We start from the raw sequence: 18,912 nt of genomic DNA on the forward strand, positions 1-18,912 counted from the left end.
TGTTCAGTAAGGGTTCATCACAGTTTAGGTGCACCATAGTAATTGTCACGTTCATTGTTGAATACAAACCTCTCACCAGCACAGAATTAAACAGAATATCCAGATTTATGCCTCATATTTTTCATCTGTTGCTCATAAAATTTGTGTTTTGTTCTAGAAAAAATATTATAGATTAATGTCACTAAATAATGACAGACATTTCAGTTTCAGACTTCACATCTTTCAGAAAATGCATGTTAATGCAAAATATGCTATTCTATCAATTTTCTAAGTTTATAAGACCGATATTTAAAATTAGCCCCTGATTTTGGGCCTTTGTTCTCCCATTATTTCTGACTTGGTTCAAAATTCTTGTCCTAAAGGGTTGAGAAGTATGACTGAGTAAATTAATTCCCTGGCTTGTTCTAATTAATACTAAAACATGTTTTTTAAGATGTAATAACGCACAATACATGTGCATGCAGATTAGTAAAATACTATCATGAAGTGAAATAGGATAGAGAGCTTAGCGTTATTTCAGACATAGGTATCTCTTCTTGCATACAAACTTTGGTGACCCAAGAAAAGGACAGCAAAATACATGAATGTAGGTTAAATGTTATTACACTCAGAAACCATTAGACCCTTGTATACCTTTGTATATTTTAATTTAGATAATTTAGTTCAAGTACAAATGCTTGTGCTGGTATACAGAAAATTATGCTTATAGACTAAAACAATTGTCAATTTCTCCTTGAAGCAATCCACAAATGGAAATGCAGCATGTCTTTCTGTATCACCACAGTAACCCAAGTTCAAGGCTGAGTCCTGGTTATCAGATGTGTTAACTGCATGGAAAGCAATGACTCGATGAGAGTTTATTCTCCTTTCTTGGGAGGGGATGTAAGTATCACTTTGTGATTCCTAGGAACAGCCAGAAGTTTAACAGTCAAGTGATTCACTGCAAATATGAGAGGGGAAAACAGCATCTAAGTGTTGCACATAGTTATACTTACTTCTGTCCACGGTATACAGTACACCGATAATAACTATCAAGAAGCAATCATCTTCTCTGGTTGACATCTCCAGGACTCCCAGGATCTGTCTCCTATCTTCTGAAGCCAGTCAGTGTGCTTAAAAAAGCAGCTAAGGCTTTGTTTCCCGATGAAGTAGAGTGATGCCCCCAAAGGATAAGAGAAGGTTAAAGAAGGTGAGGAGTACAACAGAGAAACAGATATGAGGCAGTAACTAGAGAAATGCATAGAATGAGAGATCATGATGTGGTGCAGAAGATGCAACAACACTTATTCTACCTGCTACTGCAAACTATAAAGTGGCTCAATTCTAATTCATAAGAAACTTAAATATGAATTTTATTTTGATGTTAAGGGATCAATTCTTTACTATCAGTAACTATATTAAAAGAAAATGTAGATATTACTTGACATGGACCATTTCTTGAACCACAAAGCATGTAAAGCAGCTAGGCAGACTAATGTTAGCTTTCAGTACTTGCTACTAGTTTTTGTAAAATTTAGCCCAACTTTAAAATCAGTTTTGATAATTAAATGAATTTAAGAAAATTCCATGCATAATATTTGTTCTTATAAATGGTTATATTGTGGTAAATCTTTAGTGTTTTTTAGCACTTGCCTAATATTCTAATACTGAAATCTGGCCTTTACAAATGAACAAAATCCAGGGTCACAACTCTGGCATGTTCTAGTAGCTCTTCACATTTTCAGATTACTTGTATTGGAGACTTTCAGAAAATAAGCAGCCTCCAGTCTCAACATAAAATTTTGCTGCACTGGAAATATGATTTCTGTGGCTGCTGTATGAAAAGACATTTTAGAATGCAAATGCACAGTGATACTGCTATGGTCCATGACATAATATCCCATAGATGACATACTGACCACTGACCATGGTCCATGCCATAATATCCCATAGATGATATACCGAGCACTGACCATGATCCATGACATAATATCCCACAGATGATATACCGAGCACTGACCATGGTCCATGACATAATATCCCATAGATGACATACCGAGCACTGACCATGGTCCATGACACAATATCCCACAGATGATATGCAGAGCACTGACCATGGTCCATGACATAATATCCCATAGATGATATACCGAGCACTGATCATGGTCCATGACACGATATTCCATAGATGATATACCGAGCACTGACCATGGTCCATGACATATCTCATAGATGACATACCGAGCACTGACCATGGTCTATGCCATAATATCCCATAGATGATATACCGAGCACTGACCATGGTCCATGACATAATATCCCACAGATGATATACCGAGCACTGACCATGGTCCATGACACAATATCCCACAGATGATATACCTAGCACTGACCATGGTCAATGACATAATATCCCACAGATGATATACCGAGCACTGACCATGGTCCATGACACAATATCCCACAGATGATATACCGAGCACGGACCATGGTCCATGACACAATATCCCACAGATGACATACCGAGCACTGACCATGGTCCATGACACAATATCCCATAGACGATATACCAAGCATTGACCATGGTCTATAACATAATATCCCATAGATGATATACCGAGCACTGACCGTGGTCCATGATGTAATATCCCATAGATGATATACCAAGCACTGACCGTGGTCCATGACATAATATCACATAGATGATATACAGAGCACTGATCGTGGTCCATGACATAATATCCCATAGATGATATACTGAGCACTGACCATGGTCCATGACATAATATCCCATAGATATACTGAGCACTGACCATGGTCAATGACACAATATCCCATAGATGATATACGGAGCACTGACCATGGTCCATGACTGAATATCCCACAGATGATATACCGAGCACTGACCATGGTCCATGACACAATATCCCATAGATGATATACCGAGCACTGATCATGGTCTATGACACAATATTCCATAGATGATATTCCGAGCACTGACCATGGTCCATGACATAATATCCCATAGATGACATACCGAGCACTGACCATGGTCTATGACATAATATCCCATAGATAATATACTGGGCACTGACCATGGTCTATGACACGATATCCCATAGATGATATACCGAGCACTGACCATGGTCCATGACATAATATCCCATAGATGATATACCGAGCACTGACCATGGTCCATGACACAATATCCCATAGATGATATACCGAGCACTGACAATGATCCATGACACAATATCCCATAGATGATATACCGAGCATTGACCATGGTCCATGACATAATATCCCATAGATGATATACCGAGCACTGACCATGATCCATGACACAGTATCCCATAGATGACATACCGAGCACTGACCATGGTCCATGACACAATATCCCATAGATGATATACCAAGCACTGACCATGGTCTATGACATAATATCCCATAGATGATATACCGAGCACTGACCGTGGTCCATGACATAATATCCCATAGATGATATACCGAGCACTGACCATGGTCCATGACATAATATCCCATAGATATACCGAGCACTGACCATGGTCAATGACACAATATCCCATAGATGATATACCGAGCACTGACCATGGTCCATGACATAATATCCCACAGATGATATACTGGGCACTGACCATGGTCCATGACATAATATCCCATAGATGATATACCGAGCACTGACCGTGGTCCATGACACAATATCCCATAGATGATATACCGAGCATTGACCATGGTCCATGACACAATATCCCATAGATGATATACCGAGCACTGACCATGATCCATGACACAGTATCCCATAGATGACATACCGAGCACTGACCATGGTCCATGACGCAATATCCCATACACGATATACCAAGCACTGACCATGGTCTATGACATAATATCCCATAGATGATATACCGAGCACTGACCATGGTCCTTGATATAATATCCCATAGATGATATACCGAGCACTGACCATGGTCCATGACACGATATCCCATAGATGATATACCAAGTACTGACCATGGTCCATGACACAATATCCCATAAATGAGATACCGATCACTGACTGTGGTCCATGACATAATATCACATAGATGATATACCAAGCACTGATCGTGGTCCATGACATAATATCCCATAGATGATATACCGAGCACTGACCATGGTCCATGGCATAATATCCCATAGATATACTGAGCACTGACCATGGTCAATGACACAATATCCCATAGATGATATACCGAGCACTCACCATGGTCCATGACACAATATCCCATAGATGATATACCGAGCACTGACCATGGCCCATGACACAATATCCCATAGATGATATACTGAGCACTGACCATGGTCCATGACACAATATCCCATAGATGATATATTGAGCACTGAGCATTTTGATCTAAAATGCCAGAGGAAAATTCATGGAAGCAGTTCCAATAGTAATTGTAACTGGCCTCCTGTGATGGAACTCATGTGATTCTTCAAATTTCTTTCATAAGTAATTCAATATTTTAGCAAACAAGACTGCTAACTTGGTAGTTCAAACATATTGACTCTTTATATGCCACTAACTAGTACACGTGTGGTACAGTCAAAATATTAGTTCAGGCAATTTTGACAGCTACACAGCTTTCCATAAAGCCTGCAGTTTTCCTATTCAGCTATCCATTCTATTTCTACAAGACATGGCAGGATCGATCAACAGGTGTAACATACTTTTCAATCAGCAGACAGTAAAAATATGCTCTTGAAAAACAAGCACATCCAGCCAAAAATCTAGACACCTAATTAAAATAAAATTTGAATACCAAATAGATTTATACTAACCACGGCATAGGCTTTTTTATATCAAATCATATATTTACCAAGGCAAAGGGAAAACTATTTGGACAGGAACGATATCAGCATATGATGTGCGAAAATAGACTGTCATAAATACTAATATAAGATCTGTGTTAAACATCTTGCATTCTTATTAAAAACAAGAAAACTGCTATTGCTTGTTTAACCCAATGTTTAAGTAAAAACAAAAGGTGAATGCTTTCACTCTTGTCAGAGCATTGTCAGATCTGTTATGCATATAAGTAACAAGTAATATATACTTTTCAATTTTCCATAAAAAAAGCCATGTAAATTACAATGAAGGCAATAATTCAAAAGCAAATAAACAGATCACATTCAGGACAATGACTGGAGCAGTGGTATGTCCGTAGTTTACATTTTTCTTGTGATTGTTGCTGTTTAAGTAAGTACAAAAACCACTGTGTATTTTGTTGTTAACCAGTGTGATTAATATAGTGTCAAATAACAATGTAAACATCTAGTCCTGTATTTTTAGTTATTTTACTAATTTTCTTCTTCTTCTTTTGGCTTTTCCCAGTTATGGGTCACCCCAGTGGATCACCTGTCTGCTCATGATTGGCAGTGGAGTTTTACGGCGTTGAGTACAAGCCCAGCGCCCAACCTCCCACAGAAGCCACACACATGCACACACTCACACCTAGGGCCAGTTTAGAGTGTCTTAATAAAAGAGATGGAAGTGGGATTCACTTCTCTGTGAAGTACTGTGATGGTAGAGGGGAAAAACATGGTGGGTATCTGAACTTAAAAAAGAATTATGCTGCGAAGGGCAGATCATGTATTTATTCATGTGAAGTAGACATTTAATTAAATGCCAAATTTCCATCTTCAGTGTCATGATCAGGTTCTCAAACTGTTCATTTATCTGGCTGGTTTCTTCACTAGTCTTCCTCAAAATCTGGAACATTGAATAGGGCTATTCTCTCTGGATTTATGGTCTTCTGCTTGTAATATCTCTGGTTACTGGGCTACTGGTAAAACATGAAAGAGAAGCCTTCTTTATGTGAGGTAACACTTTCAAATGACTGTAGAACATGTTCGTACCACAGTGCTTTCTCAGCTTATGTCTGATTATCTGGACTAGACATTACAGATAGATGTCTTTGGTTTCTTCTGTACAGCTGATGATCTTCAGTTAAATCACAAAGGATTGTCATGTAGCTACTCACCAATTATCATAGCTTTAGGCTGCTGATTCTGAACCATAGCAGAAAATTGGATGCTCAGTGTATCTCCATTTACAATTCTAAAATTGACACACTGAGGGTTTATTAAAAGTTTGGGGTATTGCCCAGTCTCCATCTTGATCACACTTCCCACCACAGACCTTCGCTGAAATCCTTCTCTGAAATCCTTCTGCAGTGCTTATTGTAATAATATTGCTGCCTTATTTTATTTCTAGCATCTCATTTATCTTTCTTTCTCTAGTATTATAAACTGGTTGTTGAAAGCATTTTAATCTTCTACCAATCAATAATTGAGCTAATGAAAGACTGAACTTCTACAGTGGAGCATTGCTATATTCAAATTTGCAAAATAGCAACCCACATAGCTACTGCTAGTGATCTTTTCATATATTTTTTAAAGTCTGAAACTGGTCTGACGTTTAGCACAAAGGTTGTGAAATGCTATAAGCTTCTTCCAGTAGTCTCTGATTCATTGCCCTCAGCCTCCATTTGCCTACTGTGTAACTCTAAGGAACTAATTTAATCATTCACTGCTCCCAGGCTGACCTTTAAAGCAGACAGCTGACTCCATCCAGTGGGACTACTTGGTTAACAAATAGGAATTCACAATAACAAAACAATATTTGCCCTGCCTTTTCTTCACAATCAAATGACTTTGTAATTAAATGTTTGAGATGCTGCCCATGTACACAGCTCTTAAAAGCCATACTCCTAGCCTGTGCCATAGCTTGATACATCAGGTATACAATGTCTTGAGAAAACAGACTTCATCAGATTTATTACAGTGCCACTTATAGTATATTTTAATCATTTTGAAGTACTTGGACTAATCATGTACACATAAGTATGTGACTTCTTTGAAATAAAACAAATATCTGCCCACTCAGCTCCAGGAGCACTAATAATTTTCACTTCTAGGCAAACCCTTTACTATATCAGTCAACATCTCTTTTCTTAGATTGTTATTGAAGTATGCATTACACATATCATACTGTTGCAGCACGTTTTTTTTCTACATGTGCTCACATTCCTGGTCAATGTGTTATTATGGTTGCAGATTTCTTTTGTTTTGCTATACCAAAATATGACTCACAAGATGATTAACAAATCAGCATAGTCATGCAAGATGCCTTTCTTGTGACTTTGCATAATATCCAGGTGGTTCTGCAAATGTTAACTGTTTTACACATCCTTATTGTACTTGTACGTTGTGAATACATTTCACTATGCCCATTTTCTCACAAGCAAAGTGAACCAAATTAATTGGAATTTCATTATGCAAATCATTTCCTGATCCACTGTAACTATATAAAAGTTTTGTTTTAAGTTTCTTCATTTATGTTCATGTACCAGTGGCTTTTGGCACATATGTTTTGCTGGTGTCTTGAATAAGTCATTAATGATCACACTGCTTTCTTTTCAGTGTCTTTTAATCCTAATGTTTTAAAAGTGTTTTCTGGCAAGATATACTCAGTCCAACTGTCTAGTTTAACTTCAACACTTTTTTCATTAATTCTTTTTCTCATCACTCTGACTAATTACCTTGTTGCAATAACAACTCAGAGAATCAACTAATTCCTTTTTAATAGTACACGCAATCAGTACATTTTTGCATTTTACTCAACAGTGTATAAATTCTTTTAAATACTCGTTTGTTTTACTCGTCCTTGTAAAATTATTATTTCTATCACAGCATCTACAAAACTATTTAACTGTTTGGACAAATCTTCCTGTTCCATATCTAGTACACAAAGCTTGACTTTGAACTGTACCATACTTGCTATGCTTAATTAATCTTTCCTTCTTGATAACATTGTCATTTTTTTTGTTTTCTCACTTTGTGTTACATTTTTACTTTATTAATTGAGTTATATTTTATCCGCCACAAATCTATTTTCTCAGTTAATCCGATTAACTGTATACTTAAATTTCATTAACTCTTGTACATAGTAACACTTTAGACAAGTTCTGGACTGCCTCTCCTAAACATCTGCCCCTTGTATGATCATTTCTTGCACACCAAACTAGTCTATCTTGTCAATTAATCATGTAAACCATCAAATTCACATTTGTTCGTTCTATTCTTTGGCTCAGTAGCATAAGAATCCACAGTCTGCATTAAGCACTGGTTTCTGCTAAAGATTATTTGATGAATAAATTGTATTTTTCTAGGTTCATAATAATTCCAAAATTTCTTCCTTATTGTGATGTTTTGTGTTATCTTCTTCAAAAGTAATTGTATTAAATACATTCAAGGCTTCTATTCCTCTGACATCCAGAAATGTGTCATGTTGTACCTTTCCATGTTTCTTGACTGTTCTACTTGAGTAAGGAGCAAATTGAATTTCTGGATGCATACTTTCCAATCCAATGTTAAATTACATTGCAGAAAAAGAATTCCTGGTAGTTTAAGTTGGGCCATTTTTTAAATAAAATGCTCTGAGTTTCCATGTGTTATCTGAGTAAAAAACTTTATGGAGACATTGCTTCAAAAATTGTGCCAGTTTTGATTTGTAAATTATACTTCTGCATTACAGAAGAATTAGTGACATGAAAATTAGTTCTTCCCTTCTGACATAAGGTCACATTCATAATGTCTATCAGGATGTTCATTAATAACTCAAATAAGTTGGATGTGTGATCAACCACCACACCTGCGACTGGCTTCCAAAAAGAGATTTATCACATGACATGCATTTCCTGCCTGTGAGCTAATATTTAAAGATATATATTCTAAGATACTACAATATGTAGATGGAGAAATTTAAGAACACCTAAAAAGATTCCATTATCAGAAACCACACAAATGCCCTTAGGAAAATAGCTTCTTCAACTGTCTCTTCGAAGAACAGCTTACCCAAGTAACTTTACAAATCCATGGCATGTATCCTAATGCAATAATGGGATATTTTTCAGATATACTTTAGTTTCATATTAATTGCACTGTAGAGACTTTAAACATGTCAGTTACTTTTTTTTTATTTTACTTACAGAACATTCAAGTTGGTTTGTAAGATCAAATGGAAAGCCTCAGACCGATTCAAACAAACTGCATGTGTTGAATTGTTTTAACATTTACAAGGATCTCTTTTTTGTTGTTTTTTTTTTGTTGTTTGTTTTTGTTTTTTTTTAGATAAGTGAATCAGTTCACATTTTCCAGTGAAACAATATCCTATCCTGATATACCTCACTATTTTCTATTTATCTTGTATAGTCCATAAGAACATTGTTTACAACTTTACTTTTTTTTTGAAAATTCAAATGGAGAGCTTCTAGCTCCACCCTGCCAATTACATGCAATGAATTATTTATTTTTAATTTAGAAGGAAAACTTCAGTTGTTCAGGCAGACAAAGAAAGTGAGATAAATAAAATCTGACTTAATCCAGGAAATAAAGAAAGAACATGTACACAATGATCCAACACATTACACCAAGGTTTTATATGTATACATATATATATATATATATATATATATATATATATATATATATATCTATATATGGGTCTACTTCATATGGCCGACAGTTCATATGGTCGAAACTCATTTGGTCGACATCTCATTTGGTCGACAACCAGTATTCAAGGCACTTAACAGGGATTTTCCCCCCTCCCCAAAGTTGTGTGACCCTGGAGTTGATATATATAGTTGGGAGGTGTGGGGGGCACAGTCCTCACATTGGGGGAGTGGTGAAGCCTCCCACCTATATTCATTTAAAATGTTTAATTTTTGTTGTATTTTCATGTTTTAAATGAATATTAGTGGGGGACTTCGCCCCCACACACCCCCCTAACTATATATATCAACTCCAGGGTTACACAACTTTGGGGAGGGGGCAAATCCCTGTTAATTGCCTTGAATACTGGTTGTCGACCAAATGAGCCACCGGCCAAATGAGTTTCAACCATATGAACTGCGACCATATGAAGTAGACCCATATATATATATATATATATATATATATATATATATATATATGTGTGTGTGTGTGTGTGTGTGTATATATACCAAGAAAACAATGGGTCTATATTACATTATCGAACTTTTAAAAGTTCGAACATCATATGGTCGATGCCATATGATCGAACTTTTAAAAGTTTGAACATTTCAACGGAGATCTCCATACAGTGCGGAATGGGAAGAGTTCCCTTCCCTGCACTGTAGTGTGATCTCAGAGTTGGTATATTTAAAGTGTGGGGGGGAGGTGCAGCCCCCCCACATGGGGGGGTGCATGGAGGCTTGCCCCCCTGCTTAAAACATTCAGGTAGTTTTTTTCTGTGGTTTATTTTTTTTATTAGATTTTCAAACTTTTAGAAGTTCGATCATATGTTGTTGACCATATGACGTTCGAACTTTTAAACGTTTGATCATCTAATATAGATGCAAAATAACAGTGGGAAAATCATTTATTTTGCACATAATGGAAACCATAAATGTGCCTTGCAATCATTTTAGTGCAGGGCATTGAACTGGCTAAAGAACTCTGAACACATTTTAAGCATAGCTAACATCTTTATGTAATGTTGTTCCACTGAAGCATTTCTTTCCTTAGAAGAGCTTGCCCATATATCCCTTTGAAAAACAGCTTAACCAAGTCATCTTTTGTAGTGTTAAGGTAATGTAATGATAGTCTGTCTTTCTAATGCACTTAAACTTTCTGTAAATTGTCACCCACAGATTAAACACCTTCGTTAACATTTTTTATTGAATGAAAATTCACACAGGCTGATTTTTATAAACCATATGGAACATTTCTATTTTTTTTCCAAACCATATGGAATGTTTCTAATGTTTACACAAACTGCATGTGTAATTATTGTAAGCAGACAGCTTACTTATGTATCTAGATATAGCAATGCTATAGCCTGCTATCTGCAACTGAGTATTAACACTATTAGAAACAAAGGAACAAACAGAAAAGTACCCCCTTTTACAGTGAAAAGTTATTTTTTCCCAATTGTAGATAAAACATGTTAATTATTTACATGTCAGCTGCTGATATTAATGTATTAAAGGTATTTCTTATCTAAGTAGTCCTAGCAGCTTTCCACTGTTGTTCAAGTAGTAATTTCAGTACTAAAACCAAGAAACAAGTAAATATCTTAGAATAACAAATAACAACTTCATGGTATCTTAGATACTGTACAAGTCTAACATATAAGTTATTCAGCTAGTTTCAGTGGAAAGAAGTTCTAAACAGGTTAAGTGGTAGACCAGGTAATGGCTTATTAATTACAAAACTGCAAAAATTACTACTGTGAAACAGATGACATGGGGGAGGCACTATAGAATCCTGAAATAAAACAACAAAATGTATGCTATCCAGCAAAACTTAAACAACTGAAATAGTAACTCTTTCCTAAATCTCCTACCCTAAATCCTACATGGGCAACCAGCTTTAGAGAGGCATACACTCTTCTATCATCTTCTAGTATAGCATTGCAGTAAAGTAAGCAAGAATCTTCAGGAATATGATATAATGCAGGTTTTCTCACTAAAGGCTTTACATATTTTACAGGTGATATCCTGGGCGCCCCCTAGCATGGGTGGCAATGGCTGCTGGACTGATTTTAAAGCCTACACATGGACTGAAGATTTAAAACTGTGGTGCAATCTATTAATCTTTGTTACTTGGTACTCTTTTTGCCTTTGAAATGGGGTGTTATCAAGTACTGATTGAATGTATAATTGACTGAACAAATACACAAAAAATGGAAAAACATGCAAGTTTATTTAACTCTTCAGCATATCACGGAATAGTCATTCTTTTTCATTCTTTTCCAAAAGCTCTTGTTTGACCTCTAAAGGTTGGTGATGGTTTGATGATAAACTGCGACGATCCAGTGAAACCAAGCATCACATATCTCACCTAGGAAAACATGTTTTTTAGGACATATTACTCAGTGTGGCAATCCTGAGACATTTTTTTTCCAGAATTACTATGGTTACCACCCTTTCAGATGTCAGAAGTGAGACACCTCTTAAAGAAATGAGGTTTTTGCAGGCTAGATCTCACTGCCAACCAGTAGAACATACATATTGTCACTTTATTAAAACACATGAAAATATATGTTACAGATGTTCTTCATTCTGTTATTTTAAATCATTTAAAAAATCTGGATAATAAATATTTTGGTTAACATGAGCTTGGGATGTAGTAAAAAATCAGGGCAGGAACTTAAATATCTTGTAATGGGTTTTAATTGCTGTACTAAACTTTAGTGGATTTATGTTTAGTTTAAGAACTTCTCAAATCACTAAAATGTTGATCAGGAAATTATCAAAATGTAACCATTGAATAACTCCCTCACCCCCTGAAAAAAAACATTCATTTTTAAAAGGATCGAAAAAACAAAATAAAACTTTTTTTTTTGTTTTACAGGAGGCAAGCCCCCCTTTGCTCTACCACACCCCTACTACTTTTATATACCATCTCTAATCTCACACTACAGTGGGGAAAGGGCAAATTCCCTAATCCTCACTGTACCACAACCTCATGGTGAAAAAGCTATGTTCAAGCACTTATTTTTGATCAAATATGCCAACTTTTCATCTCTCATTGAAAAGCCATATCGACAAACTATTCTGCGCTTATATATCACATTCAGTGCCCCATGTTACTACATTGACTTTTTGCACTAATAAGGTAATGTATAGGTGGCAGTTAGTGCTGCAAAGACAGTGAATCCTTGCAGTGAAATTTTATTAACAGTTTGATTCTACTGATATTAAAAAGATTAGGTTCTAGTCAATGTAGTTTATTTCCTTTTCTCTAAGGGAATTATACTGTTAAGAATTTGTTACTGGCATGTAGGACACTCTATAAAACTAAGACAGAATAAATTTAAAAAAAGTGTTAACCAACTGTCTGTATTCCAAAGATAAATCTTTGAGTCTCAAAAAAATATTTTGATAATTTCTTATTCTAACTTTACAAATATTGGTGAGGCAGGCCATTAACAAAGTACTTTTGTCTTTCCTACAGTCATTACCACAATGCCTCTTGTTCAGCCAGATTTAGCAGTAGGAACCTCATTATTAATAGTGGCCCTTTATTCTTGAAAATGTAACATATACACTACACTATGCAAACTTACGCTTCTAACTGCTGCTACTGCTTACACGTCAAATGATCTGGGGAGATAGGTTTAACGCAGTAAGACATTAAAGAGACTGGCTTTTTCATGTGATATTTATTGTGCCTTTTCAAGAATGGCTGTTTCTCAAAGAGTTTTATGGCAGAATATTATATATATATATATATATATATATATATATATAGGGGGGTTGGCGGATGGCATAATGGGTTAAGGTGTTTTCTTCACAGACATAAAATGCAGGGTTTGATTCTCACCTTTAAGTGAAATTGGCTTGGCTTAAAATAGCCCACAGGTGCAGCTAGCCTGGGATTTGACTATGACCCTACATGACTATATCACTGTTGTTGTCTTTTTTAACATTAATCTTATACAAATGGTTACAGCAGCTTTTTAACTGGAATTTGTTTAAAAGACTTGGCCCTTCTTATACTCTTTCATCCTTATTTTCAGATTACACAATAACACATTACACACTTCTCGTTTGATTATATCCATGTCAGAACAAGGCAAGGTATGTAATCATATGGCACATTAAAAAGTGTGCACTCATATCCTTAGGCTGTGAATGACTAGAATCACTGCATTGGTGACTGGCATACAAATGATTGCACATTTCAATACATGCTTATTTCAAGGAGCCACAGTGCCAAACGTATTTGGTGAACACGGGGTGTTCATTTTCAAAAGACAAACTACAGCCACCAAAATAGTATCTAGACTTCGTAACGATCGTTATCACACTAAGCAAGTCTTCTTTAAACCCTGGTCAAAGTAAGAATGAGGAAGGGGGGTGTAATGCTTCCTCCTTCCACCCCGATTATTAAGTTGCTTTCAGACTGCTTTTTAACAACAGTGACAACAAATGCATTCCTCCTCACCTGTCTCTGTACTCCAGATCAGTGCAGCACCATTCTCACTCCATTTACAAATCTAGAAGCTCAATTCTCTGCAAAGATGGAATAATGTTTCAATGCATTATATTTCCTATTTTTCATTTTGCAGGTTTCCAACCAGGAAGGAGAATATAATGCTTTTTACAGGTCTTCCTGGATGATGCTGTAATGAATTTAGTGTTAACATCTACATTATCCATTTGTATGTTGTTTCAGTAGTTTAAAGGCTTCTACATTTAAAAAATTGGTACAAAGAATTCTCATTGACCAATCTTTGACAAAGACACTCACTTTCTTAATTCTGGAGTCTTGTGTATAAATAAACATTTTATCAACAGTTCTTCATAGGTTCATAGGTTGATACTAGGCTATCTGCCCTAGGGCATTTATAAGCCTAGCCAGAGTGTGTTCGGCTTTCGCCACCCTTTTAGATTAGTTGACTGTGTCTCTGTATAGTAGGTCACAGAAGATAGCCCTTTTGAGGTTAGTTTACTGTGTCTCTGTCTAGTAGGGACACAGAAGAGATCCCAGGGGTAAACCTATGATCTCCCATCCACTCGTCAAGATTTCTCTTGAAGGGTCATTGAGGGACTCTGCCTAACATGGATTGGGATTTTGTTCCAGAGTGAGGGGAGCCTCTGGGATATGAATCTGTCCCTCCAGCATGTCCTATTTATTTCTGTGCTGAGGTTTAAGTCCCTGGAGCGTGTAGCTCTAAGGGATTTGTATTTCCTGAGGTGGAGCATGTCCATTAATTCTGGGTTGGACATGGCTTTATACGTCAGGCACAGATCGCCTCTGAGTAGGCGGTAAGCAACTGAGTAGAGCTGGAGTTTCTTTAGCCTAACTGCGTAGGGCATCTGTTTGAGTCCCTTGATCCTCTTGGTGAGGTACTTTTGGGGCCTTTCCAGTTGCTGCAGGTGTCAGGTAAGGTACATCCCAAATGGGGCATTGTATTCAATTATGGGCCTGATGAGTGATGAGTAGAGGGGCACAATGACCTCTCTTGATCTAGATGTGAACCCTTTTGTGATAAGGTGGGCTATATAGAAGGTTTTTCTAACCACTTTGGCAACGTGATTGTCAAAGGAGAGATTGCTATCTATTTGGGTCCCCAAATCCCTAATTACTTCTTCCGTACTTAATGGATTACCACCTATGTGGTAATTTGTGGGCACTTTGTTTTTCCCAAAGGGGATGACTATGCACTTTTTGGCATTTAGCTTTAGGCCATGGCTCTAGCACCAGTTATCCATCTCTGTGAGACCCTTTTGGAGGATGCTTGTGTCAGTCGGCGAGTCGATTATGGCACCCAGTTTGCAGTCATCTGCGAACTTGGTCAGCCATAGTCCTCCCATGTTAGCCTGTACCTCAGAGAAATATATACCGAACAATAGAGGTCCCAGGACTGAGCCTTGTGGGATGCCACTTGTAACTGGTTTAGAGTCTGACATGGTACCTGCAATTCTGACCATGTGGGTTCTATCCCTGAGACAGTTTACAACCCATCTTGTGACATAGGGGTTGATATTTAAGCTGGTGAGCTTATTTATGATGCCCGAGTGGGGTATTGTGTCAAAGGCTTTTGCGAGATCCAGGTAGGCTGTGTGGACTACCTTCCCTTCATCTATGGCCTTGGTGACTGTTTCAAAGAAGTTGACCAGGTTCAAGAGGCAAGATCTGCCCTTAACAAAGCCGAACTGGGTAGGATCCAGCGTTTGGAGGTTTCCAATGTCTTTGTTTATGAGTTTCATGATGATACGCTCCATAGCTTTGCAGACCAGGCTAGTCAGGCTTATAGGGCGATAGTTTCCGGGGTCCGTTGGTGCACCACCTTTGTGGAGTGGGACCACTGTTGCTGTACGCCATTCCTTGGGTACATATCCTGTAGTAAGGCTGAGATTGAACAGTGACTTTACGTGAGGGTTCAGTTCTTCTTGGAATTCATGTAAGACGCAGCCCGGGGCACCGTCCGGTCACATTGATGCTGTGTTTTTTGCTTTGGAGAGGGCAGCTCTCACCTGTGCATCTATGATGTCAGGGTGGCTACACTCTGTTGGGATAGACATTTGTTCTTTTGGGGGGGAAGGGGGGGAGAAGTTTGCACTGAACCTGTCTGCCAGGATGTTGGCAATTTCTGTGGGTTCAGTGTATTTTTTGTCATTTTGAACTAACTCAGAGCTCAAAGTAATTATTTTGCTTGAAGTAACCATTTTCAGGCATAGCTATATCCACTTGGGTGAACAGTATTATACCAAATTCGGCACCACTCATCTGATGAGCATTATTACTCTCCTAATCACTCATTAAAAAGGATGTTGTTTATGTAAAAAAAAATTACATTAAGTGTTTGATGGTTTGATCCCACGCTGTGATCATATAGCCTCCACATTCAGCCACCCTATTAACTTCTTCATGTTGTCTTTAGGGCAAGAGCCCTTCAACCCATTTGCTCCCATAGTGGCAAGAGCTGAGTGATAGCATTGGTGCTGTCTTGTATGGTGGAAATCTGGGGTTTCTTGATCTAAGCCTTAACTCCCCATGAATGCCTAGTTGCTGTTCTTTGGGGAGGAAAGCAATAGGCATAGCACAGGATTGTCCTAATTTTTGAAAATGCAATCCCTCAGACAGCCCTGCCTCCTTGTAAGAGACACTTTATTTATTTATTTATTTATTTTATCACTGCCAGGGAATTTGCTATGAACTATGCATCCCTGTCTGTGTAGCCCAGTCCTCCGTCTTAAAAGCCCAGACAGGCACAGCCCCTTCATTTCTCCAATACCATGATTTCTCCAATGCCAGTACTACTAATCAAACTTGACTCATTTGGGCCATACTCACGGCTCTATCACTTTATAAAATGGAGGCAACATCACATCAAGTATCTTAAAATTTTTAGGAACAGACTGTGAACTGCTGATCAAATTATATACCATTGATAAATATATATAATTTTGATCTCCTCTAACTATTGTAATACAAATGTTATGTTCTGGTGTAAGAATATGTGATTTTCAGTGTGACAGGTAAGAAGAAATGCAATGTTACCTTGGTTATAGAGAGCTAGCATTATCTGTATGTCCAACGTAATTGTAATCAGATAATTTACTTGTATAACTGTATTTTACCAGATGTATCAGTGTATGTCTTTTTCAGCATTGTATAATGTGCAGCATTACCTCTGCCTCTGTTTACTTGTTACAGCACAGCCTGAGTGGTTGCAGGTAATCACGGACACTGAGGCAGATGTTGAGTCAGATCTGCAGTGGACCTGTGCAGCAGCTGGTAAACCAAGACCTAGTGTGCGGTGGCTCAGAAATGGACAGCCGTTGTTATCCAAGGTAATTGGGGTAATATAGAAACTATCCTCTACCCATATGATGCAAGGTGAAAAGGAGCTGTAGCCCCGACAAGGACAATGCATAGCACAAGAACAGAGGATCTGCTAGCTGTGTGTGTGTGTGTGTGTATGTGTGTGTGTGTGTGTGTGTGTGTGTGTGTGTGTGTGTGTGTGTGTGTGTGTGTGTGTGTGTGTGTGTGTGTGTGTGTGTGTGTGTGTGTGTGGAGCAGTTTGAAGCAAGGGAAATAGTATTGATAATCCTAATGAGAAATTACAATCAGGCAGGACTAAGGTTTTCAGTTGTTGACTAATTCCATGATTTTGTATCAGAAAACACCCATTGGAAAACAAAGTCTGTTCTTGTGTGTGGCATGTTTAAGATGCTATGTAAACTTATTAAAGTCCTGAGTGTGTTTCTATTCTATTGCACTGTTTTTAAAATTGCAAAATCTACAATGAAGACAAACTCTGTGTAGTTCATGTTTTCTGCCTTTAATTTCTTTATATGCCAAAAATGTTCTTCTTTAGTCTTGCATAATTTAATAGCTTTCCACATGTAATAGTCTATTAACCTTTATCTTTTTTCATATTCTTCCAAATAACATAGTTAAGTTTACAAATGCAAATCACCTTTATATATTTTACTGTTTAGTGCATCTCTAGATATCCTAGTAATGATATGTAGGCTTGATAAAAAACAGATCCTAGATAAGATGGTGCATTGTTTCTGTGATACAAGCATATTTTCTAACACTGAGTATATTTATTATTATCCAGGTTAGTCAATAACAGATTTGCTCTTAAAGCTGCCATCTCTGCAAATCAGAGCCAACACATTTTGACATAAAATCTTTCTTGTGTTACTTGTTTCTGGGTCACCCTTAATCTGCTTTCAGCCTTTAAAATCATTTTGGTGCTATATTACACTATTTGAAAATTGAGCAATTGTTTCTATATTTAGTAGTCTTTATCAGATTTAAAGGAGCAATAAATAACCAAATGTCTGATGCAGTTATCAGTACAGTGGCACACATTCTATGGTTTTTAAAAGCTGAAGTCAAATATAAATTGTTTTGTAGCCAGACCATGAAGCTTCCATAGCCCCATATGAATATTTCATTCCCTTATTCTACCTTTTGCAGCCAAGCATTATGAAGAGACGAGAAATGACAGCTGGGCAGCTGTCAGTCTTGACTGGTTTAGCTTTTCATCTGTACCACTTACCTCACGCCAGTCATCATGTCTCTTCCATAGCATTGCCTGTGATGCCAGACCACACAATGCATGCCTTCACAGACTGAATTCCAACTATGCTGGTTACACACTGCGGCAAAATTGGCAAAAGTAAGAGCTTGCCTGACAGCCAGTCCTGCTGCAACTGTAGCCTAATTTCTGCAAGGCCAAGTACAAGACATATAGCTAGCTGTTTTCCTTTTCCAAGATTGGTGGGTGAACACTTGCAGCTCATTCAACTCCCCTCCCCCCCACTACCACCACCAAATGTCTCTTCCAGGACAAGAGCGTGATAGTTGAAAAAA

The 18,912-nt window shown here is 37.4% G+C and overlaps 1 protein-coding gene across 2 annotated transcripts in view; it reads left to right on the forward strand.

Annotated features, from left to right (window-relative positions):
- Positions 1–18,912, forward strand: part of CNTN2 (contactin 2) — a 907,647-nt gene that overhangs the window by 575,000 nt on the left and 313,735 nt on the right. For both annotated transcript variants that reach the window (XM_044076798.1, XM_044076799.1), the window contains one exon: positions 17,239–17,375. In XM_044076798.1, coding sequence (XP_043932733.1) covers positions 17,239–17,375 — 137 coding nt within the window. The remainder of the gene's footprint in view (positions 1–17,238; positions 17,376–18,912) is intronic.

Source organism: Protopterus annectens, chromosome 7.part0 (assembly GCF_019279795.1).
Source record: "Protopterus annectens isolate FY-2018-M chromosome 7.part0, PAN1.0, whole genome shotgun sequence".
Taxonomy (NCBI): domain Eukaryota; kingdom Metazoa; phylum Chordata; order Ceratodontiformes; family Protopteridae; genus Protopterus; species Protopterus annectens.